General features: G+C 40.6%; 1 protein-coding gene across 4 annotated transcripts in view; it reads left to right on the forward strand.

Moving 5' to 3' along the window:
• mgat3b (beta-1,4-mannosyl-glycoprotein 4-beta-N-acetylglucosaminyltransferase b) overlaps positions 1-19,905 on the forward strand; it is a 114,767-nt gene that overhangs the window by 73,028 nt on the left and 21,834 nt on the right. For 2 of the 4 annotated variants that reach the window (XM_050045618.1, XM_050045619.1), the window contains exons 2-3: positions 10,701-10,861; positions 17,144-17,603. In XM_050045618.1, the coding sequence (XP_049901575.1) occupies positions 10,764-10,861; positions 17,144-17,603 (558 nt within the window). In that variant the 5' untranslated portion in view covers positions 10,701-10,763. The remainder of the gene's footprint in view (positions 1-10,700; positions 10,862-17,143; positions 17,604-19,905) is intronic. The other 2 variants (XM_050045621.1, XM_050045620.1) reach the window with 1 other exon arrangement.

The following is a 19,905-nucleotide window of genomic DNA, read 5'->3' on the forward strand; positions in this document are numbered from 1 at the left end:
AGCAAAGTGGTGATGTGCATTATGTGCACCATTCAGTGGATTCTGTGACAGATTGAGGGATAAATGCAAAAAAAAAAAAGCGCGGGCAAGAATCAAAGCTTAGTCATCATGGCAAGGCGACGTCGATCTTAATTATATAACATACACAAACACAAGTGCTTTATATAACACATATTAAATGTTTAAAATTAGAAAAGCAACACACTTAGATACATCAATAAAAGGATAGACAATGCACAATGGAGAATATAAGAATATATACCTGGTTGTAAGCCCAGGCTAAGTCTTGTATCACCTCTGCGAACACATTGTGTATGTTGAGAACATCTCCATTCAGTGAAATTCACTGAGCTGCTGCTCACAGCTGCTCGGCCTCTGGAGAGGTAGTGGTAGATGGGGATGGATAGATGGGGAGAGGCAGTGTAATGTACCATGGAACACTTGTCTCCACCTTCAGTGCAGAGAGCGAACAGGGGGGAACGAGAGAAAGACCTCACGGACCGCTATGGAGCTGAATTATAGATGAGGTCGGAGGAATGGAGGCACTCCACCGGCTTTTCCCATCCTCCCACCTCAATCCATGCTCTCTCACTCTCACGCACACACAAACTCTAAATCGCACCTACTACACCCAAACAATATTCCTCACACGCACCAGGTCTCACAGAGGCAGCACACATTCACACTGCAGCTCCAGCCCTCCACTTCCCAATATTCATGTACACCTAAAACCCGACTCTGTCTCAACATACACACAGTTTCACACTCACACATGCACACACACACACACTTTCTGAGGCCCTCACTGTGCCTGCATTATTGAAACCCACTTAGCACGCTGGCTTTCTCCTGACATCTGACTCACCAAACTGGTGACCCGTAAGCCCAGGGAAGAGCTGAATTCCCTGATTTTGCTGCAAAAGAGACAAGAGAAGAATATACTCTGATATTCTGCCAAGAGAGGAAGAGTTAGTCTCTGGTGCTGCAGTTGGAAAGAAAAGAGAAGGAATGACTTTTCATGTAGGCTGCTGGAGGAATGAGAGAAGAAGAATTCTAATGTTTGAGCGCTTAAAATCATTAAAATACCACAATAAAGTGTCCTCAAAGATGCTAAACCCTTACTTTAATCACCTGTTTTTTGGCACTTGAAAAAGACAATATTCCTACTAAGCTGATTACATGGCTAATGATAATGAATATTCCACTAATATTCCCGTGCAGCATGCAGCGGTGCGTACCCCGATTAACATGCACAAACATGTTTGTCACGTCAAAATATGGAGTAGTAGAACGGCTGGAGTCACTTTTGACACTTTGCTTATTTGCATCGAAATAGTATTTGTTTTCCAGCGGTGGCGAGCTTGTTCAACTGAGTAAACACAGCCTCTCTCTCTCATTCCTTTAACCACCCTCTTGAAAAGGTCGGTTTTGGGTCTGTCATATTGTTTTAAAGCAAGTCTTCCTCTAACTATAAATATGGGCTTTTCTTTTGGGCATGCACCACCACAGCGTTGCAAATTGCAGACTAGTTGGTTTGTTAACAACACATCCATGACAATGCATATTCTAAATGCGCTGTATTCATGGCTAAAGAATATTCCCAAAACCAGAATAATACTGGCATATTCCACATGTCTTAGGGTGCATTCAGACCTAGAGTTGTCTTGCTTTGGTCCGAATCAGGGACTTGTTTTGTTCGGAAGTTGCAAAATTGTCTAGAGTTGGTTCATGTTCTCTCGTCAGCATTTACAAGTGGACCAGATGAAATGCCTTGTGCGAGAAAGCTGCTCTTGATTGGTCAGAATTTCGGGACCACCTCTGTAAGAAAGTCTCAGTCCGGTTGTTTTGGTGCACAGCTGAGTGTTCACACCTAACCAAACCAAACCAACCGCACTTAGGGGGCAAACGAACTTGAGTTCAATTGAACCGAATCAAACAGGGCAGGTGTGAAAGCACCCTTAATCAGAAAGTTTGGACGAAACCTCAAATCAGAAAATCCAAACAAAATATGCCATTTCCATGACTTGTATCAAATGCAGGATGTTGCCATATTCAGATCAATAGTGGAATATTAGTGTGCATGTAAACGTAGTCTATGAAGCATTGATCAAAAAGCAACAGGTCAAAGGATCACATATATTCAATAACACTTAACGCAATTTGAACCAATACAATAGGCCTAATGTAGCTTAAAAGCCACCAATCAAGCATAAGGCCAAGTGGATCCAGGGAATGACAGTAATACACTTTCATTATGGGCATGAAAGCAGGAAGTGTTAGCAAATGCGCTAAGTGGATAGCTTTTATCGGCACACTCATGGGAGGCGGTCATAGCTTCAAAACAACGTGCTAAAAATGCTCAAACCCAAATTAAAGTCAAGTTTTGGTTGGAATATTTATGGATACTTCATACAACAAATGAATCACAGCAGAGAATAAGGAGCTAACAAGCCACTAGTTTGTGTGTGAGCTTTTGGCTAATGATGCTCTCAGGCCTACAAATGCTACGTGGCACTCATCCAAAAGCATCAGCTCAAAGCATCATATATATTCAAAATCAGCTTAACACAATTTGAACCGATACAGTAGGTCAGGTATGACTCAAAAGCCACAAAACAAGCATGGCTGCCGGCCAGGCAGATTCAACAAATGATTCTAATTAACATGCATTACAAGCATTGAGGCCAAATGAATCGTTCAGCATACAGTGTGCACTGAGTGAACAGCTTTCATTGGCATGAATGGGCAGCCATGTTTGGATACCTCATCGAGCGCTAAATTCATCCACTGGAGCTACAGTAGTTTTGAAAAAGTGAATAACTTTATATCTTTTCCAGCTTCTTGTTAAGTCATTAAATTACTAGGAGCTCTACAGACGAGCAGTTTAACATCTCTCAGTGAAAGCCTTGAATCATATCCTGTTGGGAAATTGTCAAAGTGCATTCATTTCTTGTGTAACTACTGTTCTAGAGCAGTGTTTACGTTTTGTTGGCCCACAAAAGTCAACTTGTCCTGCTTTTAGCCAGCTTAATGTTGTTTGGGGAAGAAAACTACTGAAAGCTTTTGGTAGTGTTGAAAAACAGCTGTTTGGAGGAAATATATTTACAGTCCTGCTTCCTGAGGGGACAAAAATATGCGTTTCCTTAATGCTACATGAGGAACAGCAGAAGAGCAGTTTTGTTTTTGGTTGCGTTATATATTATTTATAGATTGAGTTATTTAGGAAACTCATCTTAAGTTTCCCGTAATGCTCTGTTTGTCACTCCACATTTACATTTACATGAATTAGAGTGTGTCTCTGCATGCATCTGGCATGTTTGGGGAAGGAAGGGGGAAATGTCAACGAGGAATGCAATAAATCCACCCAGAGTGAGCAGTGAAGTTGTGGTGATTGCCTTGGTGAAGTTTCATCTAATCACAATCTGTCCACTGAAACACGCTTGTTTGCTAATGGAGGAACTACATACAAGAAAGTCACTGCAGCTGAGCAGGCATTAAAAGCAGGAACAAGAGGGGAAACTGCGGTCAGCGGTGCATGGTGAGAGATTTACTCTAATACGCTGCAAGTAAAAGGATCAGGCCAATAAAACTTTATGGCTGAAGCGTTTCGTTCTAAAACTCATCCATCTTTTGAGGAAGTTGCTGCTTGATGCTCAAGATTTCTTTAAAAAAAAAGTAAGGTTTTTTTTTTTCATATTCAGTAATTTCAATTTCATGCCAGTGCTTGTTTATCAAACTAGGAGTTCTACATTTAAAGTGGATTTTAGAAGAAAACCCTTCAAGAAATCCAAGTCTGTATGAGAGTGTTAATGGGACCTTGGGGTTTAGCCCATATTAAATGAAATACTTGTGGCTGTAGCTGATGATTATTTGGATTATGGATTTGTCCTTTATTGCTTGAATTAACTGATTAGTTATGTTGTCTTTTAAGAAGTCATCACTGACCACACAGTCGAAAGAATTTTTTACTTGATAAATTCTGATTGATTGTTTTAAAATGTGACATTTTCAGTGTTTTGAGCTCTCAGTAATGGTCTGGTTTCAGACTTACATAGGATGAATTTACCTTGAGGTGCTTCAACAATGGCCCCCCTCTGTCCTTCATGCATTATCTGCTTAGCAACAAAACCTTTCATTAATTCAGCTTTATCTGTGTTGTATTCCCCTGCAACAGCGACAACTGAGGTCAGAGGCATTATGTTTATGAGTTGTCCGCCTGTCCGTTTGTCCCATTCTTGTGAATGTGATATCTCAAGAACTCAAGGATGAACTGATTAGATTTTCGTGGTCAAAGGTTCAGTGTCAAGGCCACTGTGACTTGGTCTGTCTTATTCTTGTGAACGCAATATCTCAAGAACGTCTTGGGGGATTTTCGTAAACCGGCCACTTGGACTCACGGATGAAGTGATTAGATTTTGGTGGTCATAGATCAAAGGTAAAGGTCACTGTGACCTGGTCTGACTCATTCTTGTGAGAGATATCTCAAGAACATTTTAGGGAATTTCTTCAACTTTGGCACAAACGTCCACTTGGACTTAAATATGAAGTGATTAGATTTTGGTGTTAAAAAGTCAACTTTATAACTAAGGAACAGAAAAAGGGGGAGACATTTGGTCAGATACTGAATTGGTGACACGAATCTTGGGTGCCCAGCTTGAAACTGTGCTCATTGTATAGATCCTCTACACTGTCGGGTTGAAGATATTTGTAAAGCGTCCATGATTAGAATTAGCCTGGAAATCCAGACCCAAATCTAGAAAGATTTAGGGTCTGGCTATGAGTGATGCAAATGGCCCAACTCGAGGGGCGGCACGAAGCATGCATTTGAAAATATCACTGCACGCAATTGGATAACACTACGACCAATCAGAACAATACAATTGGATAACACTACGACCAATCAGAACAATACATGGGGTGACATATCCAGAGCGCTACCAGCGGAGCTAACTGGTAGATTAGACTCTTGCTGTATCTGGTCGGCAAAACAGCAAAAATGTCCTTCTTGCAAAGGAAAGATTTGAGCGCCGTCCTCTGTTCCTCTTTTAGAGAAAAAGCCAAGTCTAACTCGTTCATTGTAGCGGCCAAAGCTGTTTCAAACAACTGGTGTTCATCCGTAGCCATCTTGCAATGTTTACTGACTGATTCCGGACTTCGTCGTCACAGCGCTGTCGTCATCTGTTTAGCTCGCCTCTGGCCCGCCTATATCAGATACACCGATGTGATTGGTGCAGCTCGGCTCCAACGGCATGGGTAATGAGCATCATTACTGATTGCCAGAGTGACTCGCTGAGCAAATTCAAATTATGCTCTCGCGAGAACTCTGGATTTCCAGGGTAGTTTAGAATACCGCAAAACTTCAATTAAACGCCTAGTCACTTTTACTAGCCTGGTGTGGCTACACATTGTGACAAATAAACACCTGTCTCAATTAGATGCTGATCTGGTTGCCAAGCAAGCTCTTTTTTTAAAAAAAATTTATAGAAGTTCTTCAGATGTATAAAACAGAGTTGATGGCTACCTGAAATTATGTGTCCATTCTTCAATGACCTTGTAAATACTTCACATTCATTTAGCCCGTAAGGGACCTCACATCAAAATAATCAAAAGGGTTTTTCATAAAAAGATGTATCCAAGTTATGAATATTGTTTTAACGGGATAAAGTGTTGTGTCAGTATGCCGGGTGTTGTAACTCACTCTCCCTTTAATGTCTGTCAGAGCTAGATCAAATTAATGATTCATAACTGATATTATCTGAAAGCTAATTTTTAGAGTTATAGTCAGCATTCATTCATTCATTTCCTGATCTTTGCTGAGCAACAGTTTTGTTTTAAAGGAATTAAAGGCCTGTCCCACACCTTGACGCTTGTTCAAAATATAGGCCTGTTGATTTCAGTGATTTAAGCAAATAATAGCCCAGGCTATTAATTGAAGTTTTACGGTATGTAGCGTCTTTGGCGCAACATCCATACTTGAAGCATTGTAAACTCTCTTGGCTACATATGAGTCACAGACATGAATGTAAACTGTACAATTCATGGTTCACAGAGGCAAACGACCGCAAGGCAGTAACTCCAGTTTCCTGATATCAGGTGGAGGAAATGGACATTAAAGTGCGTTAAATTGTGTCTTCATCTGACTCAACCTGACACCTTATATACTGTTGGTTCTCGATTACAGAGCTTGCTATTGTTTCTGACCCTGAGCATGTAAAAGGATATGAGGTTAAGGGCTCTGGATGTGAATGTATATGCCGCTTTTGTGTCCATGTCAACCGATGCATCATCCCTCAAGCACCCGCGTGACGCTGATACTCTTTTGTTGTCTCTTTTGACAGTAAAGCCCATCAAGACAATAGATTTTTATTTCAGAGGTCCCCAGGAATTCCCCTAGCTCTCGGTATTAAAAATAAGTTCGTGCCTTTCTCTGGCCCAGTAAAGACGATCCGTGGCCGTGCAAGGACACGACTTAGGGGTTTGTGGCTTAATTCAAGTTGTCTTTCTCCGCGCAGTTCAGACCCTGAAGCAAAAGAAAACAAATTTTGCAAAAGAAACAAACTCTTAATTGCACAAAGGACACTCTGATTGGACCAAACTTGTGATGGTCTTGTTGGAAGTTGGTCTCACTTACTGCTCTACCCAAGGTGCTTTGTTTTGTTTCGACATCCCCCCTGGGTGCTTGTTAGGTGAGGTCAACAGACTGGTCAGAGACTGTGGGTGGTGCTCAATAAGCTGAGAGACACTTTGTAGTTCAGATGAGACGATACCAAAGCCTTTCCCATGTGGAAAGATGTCTGTGAGTTTTCTTTGTGCTGAAAGAGAAGAAAAGGCGATTTAGCTTCTCACGGAGCATCGTCGCACACACAAACACACGCTGAGCACAGCTTTACTGCCGTTAGTTCTTACAAAACAAAGGCCTTTAAGCACTTTGGAGAGGTAGTGCATCTTTTATCATTCCACCTATGAAACTGTTGGGCTGACGTGGCAACATTTTTAAAGCCACAAACCACCAAGTGTGACATTGTGTGTGTTCAAATGTGTCCTCCTCCCTGTGTATCTGCACATTTAATATCTTAGACTTTTGCTGTAGTTGGGTCCAGGGCTCAATGTTGAATCCCAGTCTTGTCTGCATATTGACACAGCTGCGTTTGTGCAGCAGAGTCTGGATAGTGTGTGATTCCACCTGCCATATAGTCAGTAGTAGGGATGCACAATAATATCGGTACGCCATCAGTATCGGCCAGTATTGCCTTTAAAATGAACTATTAGAATCGGCCAACATGCTTTTCCTTTATTATATACATTGAAAAGCATTCTATGTCATGTCTCCATCTGCTGGTAGGTTATCACGATAAGAGTATGTGTTGATTCCACTACAGAAAATACTTGATGATCACTGAAATTAGGTGGAGAAAATGTGTTAGTTATCGGTCAAATTAGCTGTTACATATCAGCATATTGGATTTAGGTAAACAATCCAATATTGTGCATCGCTATCTAGTAGTGTAGGTGTAGTGGCTTTTGAGCATCCTCTCTGAATAGGTAAATATCGGTGCTAGGGATGGGAATCGAAAACCAGCTGTAGTTGAGCCCCTGTTCCAAAATGCCTGATCAACCGGACTCATATGCCTCCGAGCTTATCATGTCCTTTAATCAATGGCGCCATGTTTTTCTGACAGCTGCACACTGCAATGCTTGAGGCAAGTTGTGTAACTCTACCCACATGCTGTAAATTCATATTAGCATGTGCTGTGTGTGTTAGCATTGTGACTTACTGTAATGTTACTGCTAACAAATGAATATAATGCACTTTGCAATGATAAAGTATAACAGTTTCCCTTTGCAAGAGAAGCCCAATCACCGACATTTACACAGAGTGAGGTTCTTATTTGACATTGACAGCTCAAAACATGCTCTCGTTTGCAGAGAGGGAGGAGAAGATTGGGTAGGAGATGCAAATGAGATGCTAATTAGGCAACAATTTGTTATAGGTAAAAAAGAAAACTAAGTACAGAATAAAGCAATGATGCAGAGTGTTTGCACTGCAGGTATTTTTGTTTTACTTTCTAAGATTTTTTTTCTTAATCTGATTTTATTTTTATAATGTAAAAAGATAAATGCACTGATATGTTGTCTGTAGCCATGACAATAGACAGACCCCCCCCCCTTTGTCTACCAGTCCCAAATTCAGTTTTATGTGAAATTGGTTCACCAGGTCAGCAGTGCGCGCGCGCACACACACACACACACACACACACACAGTCAGACTGATGAAATTAGGAGCAGTTAAGCGGGACTCCTCCTCCCTGCACGTACTCTCTCCTGTGGTTGTTTATCCCTCTGATCGGCCTCCGTGTCTCCAAACCAAATGTTTTGGCTGCGTTCGCCAACCAGCAGTCTGGGCTTTTCTAAACTCTCCAGGGGTGCATGCATGTGCAGTCCCAAAACTTCTTAAAAAAATTCCCACAGAGGCAGAGCTGGGGGTGGAGAAAGAAAGAAAGGAAGAAAGAAAGAAAGAAAGAGAGGGGGAGTTTTGTTTGGAGTGGGGAGGGAGGAGGAGTGTGAAATCTACAAGTAAGACCATACTGATAAGATAAACAAACAATGTTGTGGTGGAGAGCAGCTATCTCTCCTGCTCTCTGCCTCCTCTGATATCAGACTGTCCTCAAATAAAAGCTTGCAGTTGTATAAACACAGGAACTCAGGCCGGCCCGAATTAAAAAACAGAAAAAGCACTTTTCTGAATGTTTCCTGTTCCCTCAATTCAATGCATTCCAGACCTGAACACATGATTGACTGGCGTTTTGCCGTGGAGACGGTTTCTGGGTGTTGCCTTGGCCATACGTTGGCAAGATCTTAAACAGCTTAGACCAGACCAGTTTGCCCTGTTTTAAAGGTGGAGTGGGTAGTTCTGAAGATAGATGATTGTTTACACTTCCCCCAGTATTATTTTTAAGTTGCCAGTCACCGCCAGCATCTTTGATCATAATCACTCATCTTTCAGGACCCACAGAATAATTTGTTGTTGAATATGTAAACAATAGGAATCGAAAGAGGAGACCGTCTGCCTTTAAACACAAAAAACATTTTAGGCCCTGATCACATGCGTTTAGCAGGCTGTAAAACGCAAGGCGCCGCACTGCCTTTCTTTTTTATAGCCGAATGCCACTATTAAAAAAAAAAAAAAAACCCGCCTGCTGTGCCTTTTTATTGTTGCCAGGCAACCAGCCAATTCTAATCAATATACTGTTTATTTATTTTATTTATTTGACAGTAATTAGTAACGAGTCCCTAACATGTTCAGGCACTTGCTGTAGCTCTGGTTGAGGGTGAGAGTCTGTCAGTAAACAGTTTGTTGGGCACAGGGAAACAAAGATCTGTGTGGGTACATGAGACCCTAAAAAAGAGGGTGGATCATGGGGAGTACCACCAGTTGGTCCAGGAGCTTCTCCTCCATGATGGCTGTTTCCAGGCATATTTTAGGATGACTCGGGGCAGTTTGACACCCTGCTGTCTGTCGTTTCTCCTCCATAGTTTGCCAGCTGTAAACTTGTTTTCATGATTACCACAGAAGGCCCCTCTTTCAAATCATCTGATTGGACAATGGGGAAAAGGCAGAGATGACGTGGAGTTTTTTCAACTGAAGGCGTTTAGAGCGCTCCGGCAAAAACGCCAGGCGCTTAAAGCACAGGAATGAGAGGCGCATCGCAACATGAAAACCGCGAGAGAAAAAAGCTTCATTCTCATTAAAATCAATTAGAAGAAGGGGCCTCCAGCTGTTAAAACGCAGCCTGTGTGATCAGGCATTATGTTATCTTATTCCATTCTTTAATATAATAATAATAATAATAATAATAATGATAATACTAATAATGAAAATAATAATAATAATAATAATGAAAATAGTATTCTCTCTGAGGTATAGGGGAACACGTTGCCACGTTCAGTGATTGTTCAGTGTTTTCTCTTTTGTGGTCGTCTTGCCCGTGTGTCATTGTCACCGTCATGGAGATCCTGTTTTGTCCCGCCAAACTCGTTGGCTTCTTCATCCAAATCGGATTCAGAATGTTGATCAAACATCTCTACAGCTTGCGCCGGCATTTTCGTGCAGTTTACAAGCTGCTGCATCTCTGTAAACTTGCTTTGATGTATTTCTCTGTGTTTTCTCTTTTGGCAGTTTTGTGCCTTCATATCAGAGTTTGCACAATTACTGAGTTCTACACAAATACATGTAGAAATAAAGTACTATACTAGAATTAATTTCAAAGAATAAGACATGCTTAGTTATAATAAATGCATTTTGTAATCATTGCTGATGACAAACTGAAAATTTAAAGTTCATCTCTGTAAAAAAAGAGCAAAGTGTTACACAGGTATATCTTTTCACAATGTGGCAAATTGGTCATACAATGTATTGTCCATGTACAGGGTAAAGAAAAAGTGAAGCAAATGAGCTGCCCAGTTTATTATTAAGAAATATAATTTAGAAAGCAAATGTGTTCAAAAAGTATATCCATGAAATGTTAATCCCATGCTGCACATACTTTTGATTGTTTGTACATTTCCACAGCTGGCACTCATCATTGGTTTTAATGTTCCTTGTCCTACTTCAAGGATCAGGTTCAGTGACTTACTTTGACTGAAAATGACAAAAGATTCAGCAAGTATTTTTAAACTCCACCCTGCTCATTATCTGACAGGCAGCGTCACAGGGAAGACGAAGGTTGCAGCAATAGACTGGCAAAGACTGGTGACATGAGCACATGGGAGTAATTACGGCATTCATGTCTTGGACTAGACGTACCTGGGAGTCCCAAAATCAACAGCAAACACCCTCACGATGCCTGCGGTTTCTCTGTTTGTAAGTGCTTTTGAATATGGATTGGTGATGGGGTGTGTGGATTGGTGATGGGCTTAGTAAATGTGGTAAATTTTGCACTAACTGGTGCCCAATAGCTCAGTGGGGAGGGCAGGCACCCCATGTATGAAGGGAGTGTCCTTGCTGCAGCGGCTGCAGGTTCGATTCCACTCTGTGGCCCCTTGCTGCATGTCATCCCTTCTCTCTTTCCCCCTTTTCACACTTAATCTGTCCTGTCGTATTAAGGCAAAAGCCAAAAAAAAAAATTGTTTTAAAAATTTAAAAAATACAGCAACATTTTGCCCTTTTTTATACATTCAAAACATTTCAGTCGTAATTTAGAGACCATCATCCGATGAATTAGTTATTGTTTTGTTATTCATCTCCATCTGTAAAAGTACCTGGTGGTAACAATAAATCAAGGGCTGCCCTTGACTAAGAATTTTCTGACTATTCGCCTGCATGTTTACAATATTAATTTAATTATTAAATGATATATTTTGGTGGTTTGAGTTGAAGGTGTGAGAAAGAATAGTATCAGTAACATTGTTAACACTGTGCTACATTACAGAGAAATACAAAACCGTACTAATGAACCTTCATTAATATAGGCCTATATTTTATCTACAAGTGCACGTCACACACTGAGCGAGCCGCCTGTTAATGACGCTGTGGGCTAATGGGCATGTAGCTACTTCCATGTTTCACATGATACGTCATGTTTGTAGTCGACCAATGAAGATGAGTTTACATATCACCTTGGGTGATCCTTCACCTTCTCAAAATGATCCCACACTTTGGATTTCCTGCCCGACATGTTATTAACTAGCCTGTGGAATAACCGCAGGTACCAGCCCTGGAAATTAACCTGACTCCTGTCTGACTGCTGAGTGTGGACACTTCCTGTGTCTGTCCTTTCAAATGAAATTCCCACATGTTCCAGTCATACAGGTTTGGATTGATGTTGTCAAGGTGCAGCTCCCAAAAGATTTCACCTCTCCTTCTTTTTTTTCTTTTTTTTTCTTTTTTTTTTGCAACCAAGCGACCAATGAAATCTTGCCGACTAATGACCTTAATGGTCAACTAACATTTGGCCGACTATTAGGGGGCAGTCCTAAATAAAACCCACAGCAACTAAACTTTTCAGTTATGTTTTTAAATCAAACCACCTGCATTGTTTTAACTTCTTAATGGCTTTAATTAATGAACAAATTATTTCCCAATTTGAATTCAAAATTTTAGGTATGATTTCTCTGTTGAACATCACAGTGGTTGAGGTGTACGGTAGTGGGAAGTATAGTGAAATATAGCTGGCATTAACACCTGAAATGTTTGCTCACTGTTTAGTTTCAAAATTAGACCATTGGACATAAGACCCAATACTGGCGGACATCTTGGATTTTACCTCTCACAGTCCTCAGATGTTATGCTTTTCTTATAAAATGCATTGTTATAATATGAGAGCTTAACCACTGTACTACAGAACCGGCTTTTCAGCTAAGCATGTAATACACTTTGGTATGATGTCTGTGCATTAACTTAAGTGTCCCTGTTTTCTTATGATGTCCTAAATCCTGAGCATCTGTTTCTACATATTCTGGACATGTTTTTAATAATTGTTCCAGGTTATGACTATTACCTTGAGCATTCGTGGGCAAAATGTGCAAAGATGATGCGTCCTCACTAGTGTCACACCTCTTCAACAACTCACATGTTCACAATGTCTGTTCTTTTGAATGCGTACTCAATCTATTAATAACTCTGTAAACACGGCATCTCCCTCCCTTATTATAGTCTTTAACTTTAGATATGCTACTCTTCAGGTTAATGCCTACATCGTCAACACATAGTGGCTTCCCTTTTAGTGAAAGCAACTGGAAAAAATCTCCAACAGCAAACTCACTTACATTACCAAAAGAAAAATAACGACTTTGTTTCACCTGCCAAAATCTGCAATGAACATATGCTATCTTTTTTCACTACATTGGTAGAAAAAAAATTTTGTGCACTAATCTGACTCTTCATCAAGTCATCTCCAAATCCGACATGCAGCATGATTTAAATGTATTAAAGGATTTTTGGCGAGGAAGAAAGAAAGCCCGTTTTGCTTCCCTCTCTGTCACCGTTTCTTTCCATTTCTCTGTGTATTGGTGGGAAAAAAAGGGATGAGTCTTTTACTCACCCCTCGCTTCCTCCTCTTCGTCTTTTATGGCGAGCTGTGTGGGAGACAGAAGAGTGGAGTGAAGGAGGGAGTGAACGTGAAGGGGAATTGAAGATGACAGATAATAGTGGGGAATTGAAAGAGTTGCAGAGAGGATGTGGCAGCGGGAGATGAGGTGGCGCAGTGCTTCGGTAATACACCAAACGCCACCAGCTTCCACCTCATCTCCTCTTTTCCTTTGACTTCATCTTCTTTTCTCCCTTCTGCTCCCATCACCCTGCCTTATCCTCCTCCCTCTTTTCTTCCATGTGTGATTGTGCTCATATCAGCTGAAGTATTATGTATATTTCACATATATTTTAATGAGAAGACGGAGTTGTTACACAAGGTAACACCTCTCTATCCAAAGATATTAGTGCCTGAGCTGCTGTATTAGTGCTTGTTGACTGACAGATTTCTTTCCCACAACACGACCCGAAAAGTGCATCAGCATCTCATTTAGAAACGCTTACATTTTCTTTTAATCGTAGGCCTTCAAATTTTGTCAGTTGATATCAATAATTATCACACTTGAAAGAAATCATGAATAGATTTTTTAAGTTTAAAGGCTGATTTTTGCTCCTGAAGTCAAATCTGAAGAAACCAGACGGTAATTGTAGCTTAAATTACGATTTAATGTCAGAATGTGTCAACTTTTGCCAAACAGTATGACATTTAACAATTCTGAGGTAGTTTTAAAACCATTATAATCAAAATAATGTCAATAAATAAAACAGCAAATAGATAAAGAACTCTGACCCAGGAGACAGGGGTTTGTGTCCTCTGAAGCCAAATGTTAATGTTGAGTTATTCTATGTTACATATATACGTACGCCACATTGTCACGTTACAATAAGTACATATTGTGACAACTAGGGATGTTCCTAATGACTAATTTCCCTGACATTAAAATGAGGTTTGAATCATGACTCGGGACTTACCTGACTTGACTCAGGACTTCGTAGCCAAGATGAGAGTCTTATCTTACTTTGTCCCACCTCTGGTAATTCATTTTCAGATTGTGGGACTTAGACATGGCTAAAGATCCATGTGCAGATTAGTGTGATTACACTCTTAATACTTGTGTTAAGCCGTTAACATGAACCTTTTTGAGCTTCTGGTTCAGCCTCACAGCATTCTGTTAATGCAGCACATGAATGTAAAACGCTTCATTCTCACAGAGGACTCTCACTCTCCCTTCTCTCTTCTCTGCCCTCACATTCACTCCGTCAGGCTCCCACTCATGCCTCATTCATTCCTCTCCTCCCTCCACTGGACCACCATCCTCTCCTCCTCTTCCTCCTTGTCCTCCCCCATCTTCAGCTGGACCTCACTCCTCCCTTGCCCCTCTTCACAGCCCTGTTCCCGCTCCGCCTTTCGTTTCATACCCAGCAGTGGAGACCCTCGGGGGGTCTGTGCTGAACAAGCTACTTCAGATTCATGTGATGCATTGCTTGGAGGTCACAGGCAGAGTTGGCTCTTTTTTCCCCCTTACCTCAGTGTTTTGTTTTTTTCTTCTTTTTTATTCCCCTGCACATTGTATGCTTAATGTGTTCAGATGTTCAACATTTTTTTTGAGGATGGATTAGAGTGCAAGAATAAATCTTGCTGCGTAAGCGCTGAGTGTCCCCGTTTCTTGACCGTACTGCCTGTGAGTGGTTAAAGAGGAAATCCCACTGAAAAGCCAAGAAAACCGCTCATGTTCAGATGCTTTGAGTCCACTTTAATGTGCTATTTAAATCAATTTTTTATCATAGCAGAGAGAAAATGTAGGTGAAATGACTCAGGCAGATGTGTAGAAGTAGGAACAGATGAGGATTATCTGTAATCCATGTGTCACAATGTATTTTTGGAATATTATGATCATACCTATAAAGAAGTACGTTTTATGACATCTCATACACATTTGGCAAGTCCTCAATGAGAAGCAAAGACAGTGTAGATAATGATGCACTTGACAATGTTGATTTTCTGTTCTGTCAGCTCACTCTATTCCATGTATGCTTCACTTTATCTTTGTCCCGTAATAAAAGGCTACAGAATGGAAATAAAATCGAACCATTTAATCAACATGATCATCAGAATAAATTATGTACAGCTCACTGCACAGAGCAGGCCACAGCACTGCCATGAACAGGCCTCTGATTCTCAGTGTGGGCAGTTATGTGTGTATTAACAAATGTTTAAGCAGTTTAGATTGAATAAACCTGCACTTTTACAGGTTTTATCTTAAACCTGAATCAATTGATTTGGCCGCTTTAGGGACGACAAAACAAGCTGTGAAACAACATGGCACATTATCACCCTATAAAGTAACCTTCTACACATCCAACAGATAAAGCACAAAATTATTGACTCATGTTTCTGTCCACTTGATGACCTTAAGTCTGACAAACTACTTTTAGCTTTAGTTTTGGTCTCCACCAGCTGCTGAGGGAAATATTAAGGGATGCACGATGTTGTATTTTTTTTGCTAATATCTGATATGCCGACATGTAACAACTCATTTGACTGATAACTGATCCTGATATCGATTTATCCACTTCTTTACCCACTAATTTTAGTGATTATGAGATCTTTTCTTTAGGGGAATTAACATCATAATATGAGACAGGTGGAGAGACGAAATACAATGTTTTCCAGTGTACATAATATTAATTCATTGTGCAAATTAAGAAAACAGCATGTTAGCCAATTCTGAATATTGGCCAATACAGATGACCAACCGATATTATCAGCATGTTGGCCAATTCTGCTATTTAAAATTATAGCCAATATCGGCTGCTACCAATGACATGCCAAAATGATTCTGCAACCCTAGAAATATTTGTCTCTTTAGCTCCGAAATACTACACTATGTTCATCTGTTAGCCTGTTAGCCGCTAATGTGTGCCATTCAGTGCTGGGCAGGTAGCATACAGTTGATTTATTTGAAACTTTTCATTTCAAATATGTACCTGGATGTTAGCTGATGAGAGCATGGATGTATAGAGAGAACTAGATACATCTTTGGAAGCGGGCAATCAGTCATTTCTATGAAAGTTGCCTCATGGAGCCAGAAAGAAAAATGATTAAAAATGATTTAATCATGCGGCTCTTCTAGACTTTCCAAATGTTATCGGACTGAATGGATCATATCTCGATAGTGAAACAAGTAATTTCACGGGGGTTGTAACGCTCAAAAAAATGTATTTACTGATTTTCAGGCATCTCTTTCTCAACATAAGTCCATGGAAAAAGTATTTTGGACTGGAAGTTGTAGTTCAGTGTTTGGCCAGTATGTAAGATTGGCTTCATGCTGGGCACTTTTACTGGGGGCTTGGATGAGAGCGTTAAGCGAGAACCAAAATAATGAAGTTGTGGACTGTAAAACAAAAACTATGAGATGAAAGACGCTACAAAGTGCAGTAGAGCTGAAGAGGACTGTAATCTGCTAATTATTCTGTGTTTGTTTGTCATTAGGAGCGACATATCAAATTATACTTTTTTTTTTTAACTGACTTATTGGCTTAATTGTATTCGAGCTTGTTGACTTGAAAATCTTGACTCATGTTAAATTATGTGTGTTCTAATCAAACTAACTCTGTTATTGATTCATTCATTCATTTGCTCTTTATTGATTGAAAGAGCAAAGAGCCTGGAACCCCCGCGTCCTTTGCATCTAAAAATCTATTTAAATCCTAATTTTCCTTTTTAACAATTGTTTTTAAACCTCTTCAGCTACTTTCTTGTAATTAGAGGAGAAAACAACAGACTGGGTGGGAAGACGGTAAACATTGTCACTTTTGTGCTAGTTTGAATGGTTGAGGCCATGTTCATGGCTCCATGAACTTGAGGCTAACACCTTCCTCCTGTTATTTGGACTATTGCTCCTATCAGAGCCAAGAGGTGCTGATTGTTTTTTATTTTTTCTCTTTAGCAACCTGGAGGCCATTATTTTTAAGTTAATTGTGACTTGGCCACAGAGGAAGATAGTGCATATGGGAATAAAGAGATTATTCCAAAACGGAAATTGTTTTCTGATGTTATTACTCAGACTCATGTTTCTTCATTTCTCTCCGCCTCCCCCCTTCCTCTCTGTCCAGGATGAAAATGCGGCGGCACAGGGTGTTCTTGCTCTGCACAGTGGGCCTGTGCGTCATCTCCTTCCTCCACTACTACAAGGCCCTCCATTACGTCTCCCTGCTGCGCGAGCTCTCAGCCCCGTACCCCAACATCAAGTCCTTCATCATGGTCACCGGCTTCTTCTGGAGGGAGAAGGGTGTAGGCACCACCCCGCTCAGCCCCGCCTCACCTGAAGAAGCCCCTCCCCTACCCGTCCTCCGTCAACCGGACACCAAAGCTAGAGCTGTAGCGGGCGCTGTGGGAGGGGGAGGAGGAGGTGGAGGAGGAGGAGGGATGGGGCTGGGGATCGGCGGAGTTATGGTTGGAGGTGCTGGGATCGTTGGCAGCGCAGGGCTGGAGATGAGGTTGAGGGAGGAGCCGGCGCCCCCTCACCCTTGGGAGAAACCAGAGGAGAATGAGCGGGGAGACACTCCGAATGAGGTAACTCTATATGCTCTGACATTATGTACACCAAACAAAAAAGTAAATGCGACACTTTGGTTTTAGCTCCTTTTTTTTACGAGGTGAAATAAAGATTTTTCTATGCAAACAAAAACTTATTTCTCTGTGAGCACGTTTCCAAGATAATCCATCCACCTGGCAGGTGTGGCTTATCAAGATGCTGATTAAACAGCATGATTACGACACAGGTGTGCCTTGGAATGGTCCAAATAAAAGGCCACTCCAAAATCTGCAGTTTCATCACACAATACCACAGATGTCACAAGTTTTGAGGGAGCCTTCTGTTAGCATGCTGACTGCAAGAATGTCCAACAGAGCTGTTGCCTGTGAACTGAATGTTCATTTTACTACCATAAACCATCTCTAATGTTTCCAAGAATTTACTGGTCCATCCAACTGGCCTCACAACAGCAGAGCACTTGCAACCAGGCCAACTCGAGAACTCAACATTTGATTTCTTGACCCCCTTTCCACTTTCAAAACACAACTTTTCAAGCTGGCATATTCGGTCTTGATTTAATGGTGACACACATATAGTGACCTGCACTGATGATGACTTCGTGATGATGATTTTATACCTGATATTTGAAATTAGACATGTTTTTTTCTTTATGGATGAATTCGCTGTAACCAAAACATGCATATCTGTGGCCCAAGTCTTGTGAAATCCATAGTTCAGAGTGTTTAATAAATGTTTTCAAGATAAAACTGCATATTTTAGAGTGCCCTTTAATTGTGACCAGCCCAAGGCAGGCGCACCTGTGTGGCAGTGTTGTTGCTAATCAGCATCTTGATATGCCGCACCTGTCAGGTGGATGGATTATCTTGGCAAAGGAGGAGTGCTCATTAACACAGATTTTAACATATTTATGCACAAAATTTGAGAGAAACAAGGATTTTGTGTACATTGAAAAAGTGTTTCATCTTAAACTTATGAAACTGGGAGTGAAAACAAAAACTAGATAATATTAAATACAAAATGTGTGTGAGTTTTGCACTCTGGTTGGCCGTATACAAAACATAATTTTAATGAATTTCTACTTTGGGATGAACTTTAGATTCGTAAAATATTACCAGTATCATTTTTTACATATTTAATTATGCACAGGTGGAGTGTTTATATTTTATATTATCCACATGCAGACAGTATTGAGTCCAGGATGTACAGAAAGGCTCCAGTTGCTCACTTAGGCTTTCTTACTGTCACTCATCTGCCACCTGCAGGAAGACAATGAGGGAGAGATGTTACTTTAGGAATCTTTGTTTTCCCAGCATACTTAAAATTAGTTTTTATGAAACAAAGTGAGTAAAAACAACAGAAATATTGTTTCATAAGTATGCATTTTTAGAAAGACAGCAGAAAACCTAACAAGAAAAACAGAGTAATAAACACTGTTTGCTTTGAGGCAAGATATTTTCACAACCCTCTTGAGGTAATTCTAATGTAATATTACCTCACACGTTATTGATCGCGTTTCTTTTCTCATCTCTTCCTGCCATCATCCTGTTTTATCACTCTGTGTTTTTATCACGCTGCCTCCCTTTTTATTTCATCACTTTGCAAATAATCTCCAACACTCAGCAAGTTCTCACATCCGTGTTTATGGAACCTTTGAGACCAAAAATAAATAAATAACACTCTGTAATCACTCGTCCTAGGTCATGTGGTGATGCACTGTCGCCAGTCAACACTAAAACGGTGTTTCACGGGAATTGCTTTCATACCAACGTAATGATAAGGTGTCATTGCTCGGTGATTGCAGCAGCTACACTTTTATGGATGTGTTTCTAAACATTAACTGCACACTGTTTGCCCTTATTTCATTCTGTCACATGTGATCTTTTTACAAGGTTACTTAGTAACCTGTTTACACTTGACAATGAGACAAGCACAAATGTTGTTACTGCACTTTAAAAGATGTGGGTAACTAACAGTCTTACCAAAGGTTTCTGAACGTACATTTATATACTCTTTATATCCAATCATGAATACCGACTTTGGCTTAGGCCATGATATAATAAATGTAGGGTAAGTTCTATGCAGAAGGAGCTACAACTTTGTAAGGCTGCCCTCTGAAAGTTGAAGATTCAAATCGTCAGAGACCCCTCAGTTGACTGACAAGTCAAGCAGTCATTCGTGTTTTGTCGGTCAGCGTGCATTGTACCTCTGCTCTGGGGACGTTTCAGTCCCAAGACATAGTTGCAGCATGAGCGTTTCTCGCTGTCACGCTGCACATCACTACAGGCAGCTGCAGACACAGACCCAGGGTGAATCTGAGTG

Source organism: Epinephelus moara, chromosome 5, assembly GCF_006386435.1.
Source record: "Epinephelus moara isolate mb chromosome 5, YSFRI_EMoa_1.0, whole genome shotgun sequence".
NCBI classification, from domain to species: domain Eukaryota; kingdom Metazoa; phylum Chordata; class Actinopteri; order Perciformes; family Serranidae; genus Epinephelus; species Epinephelus moara.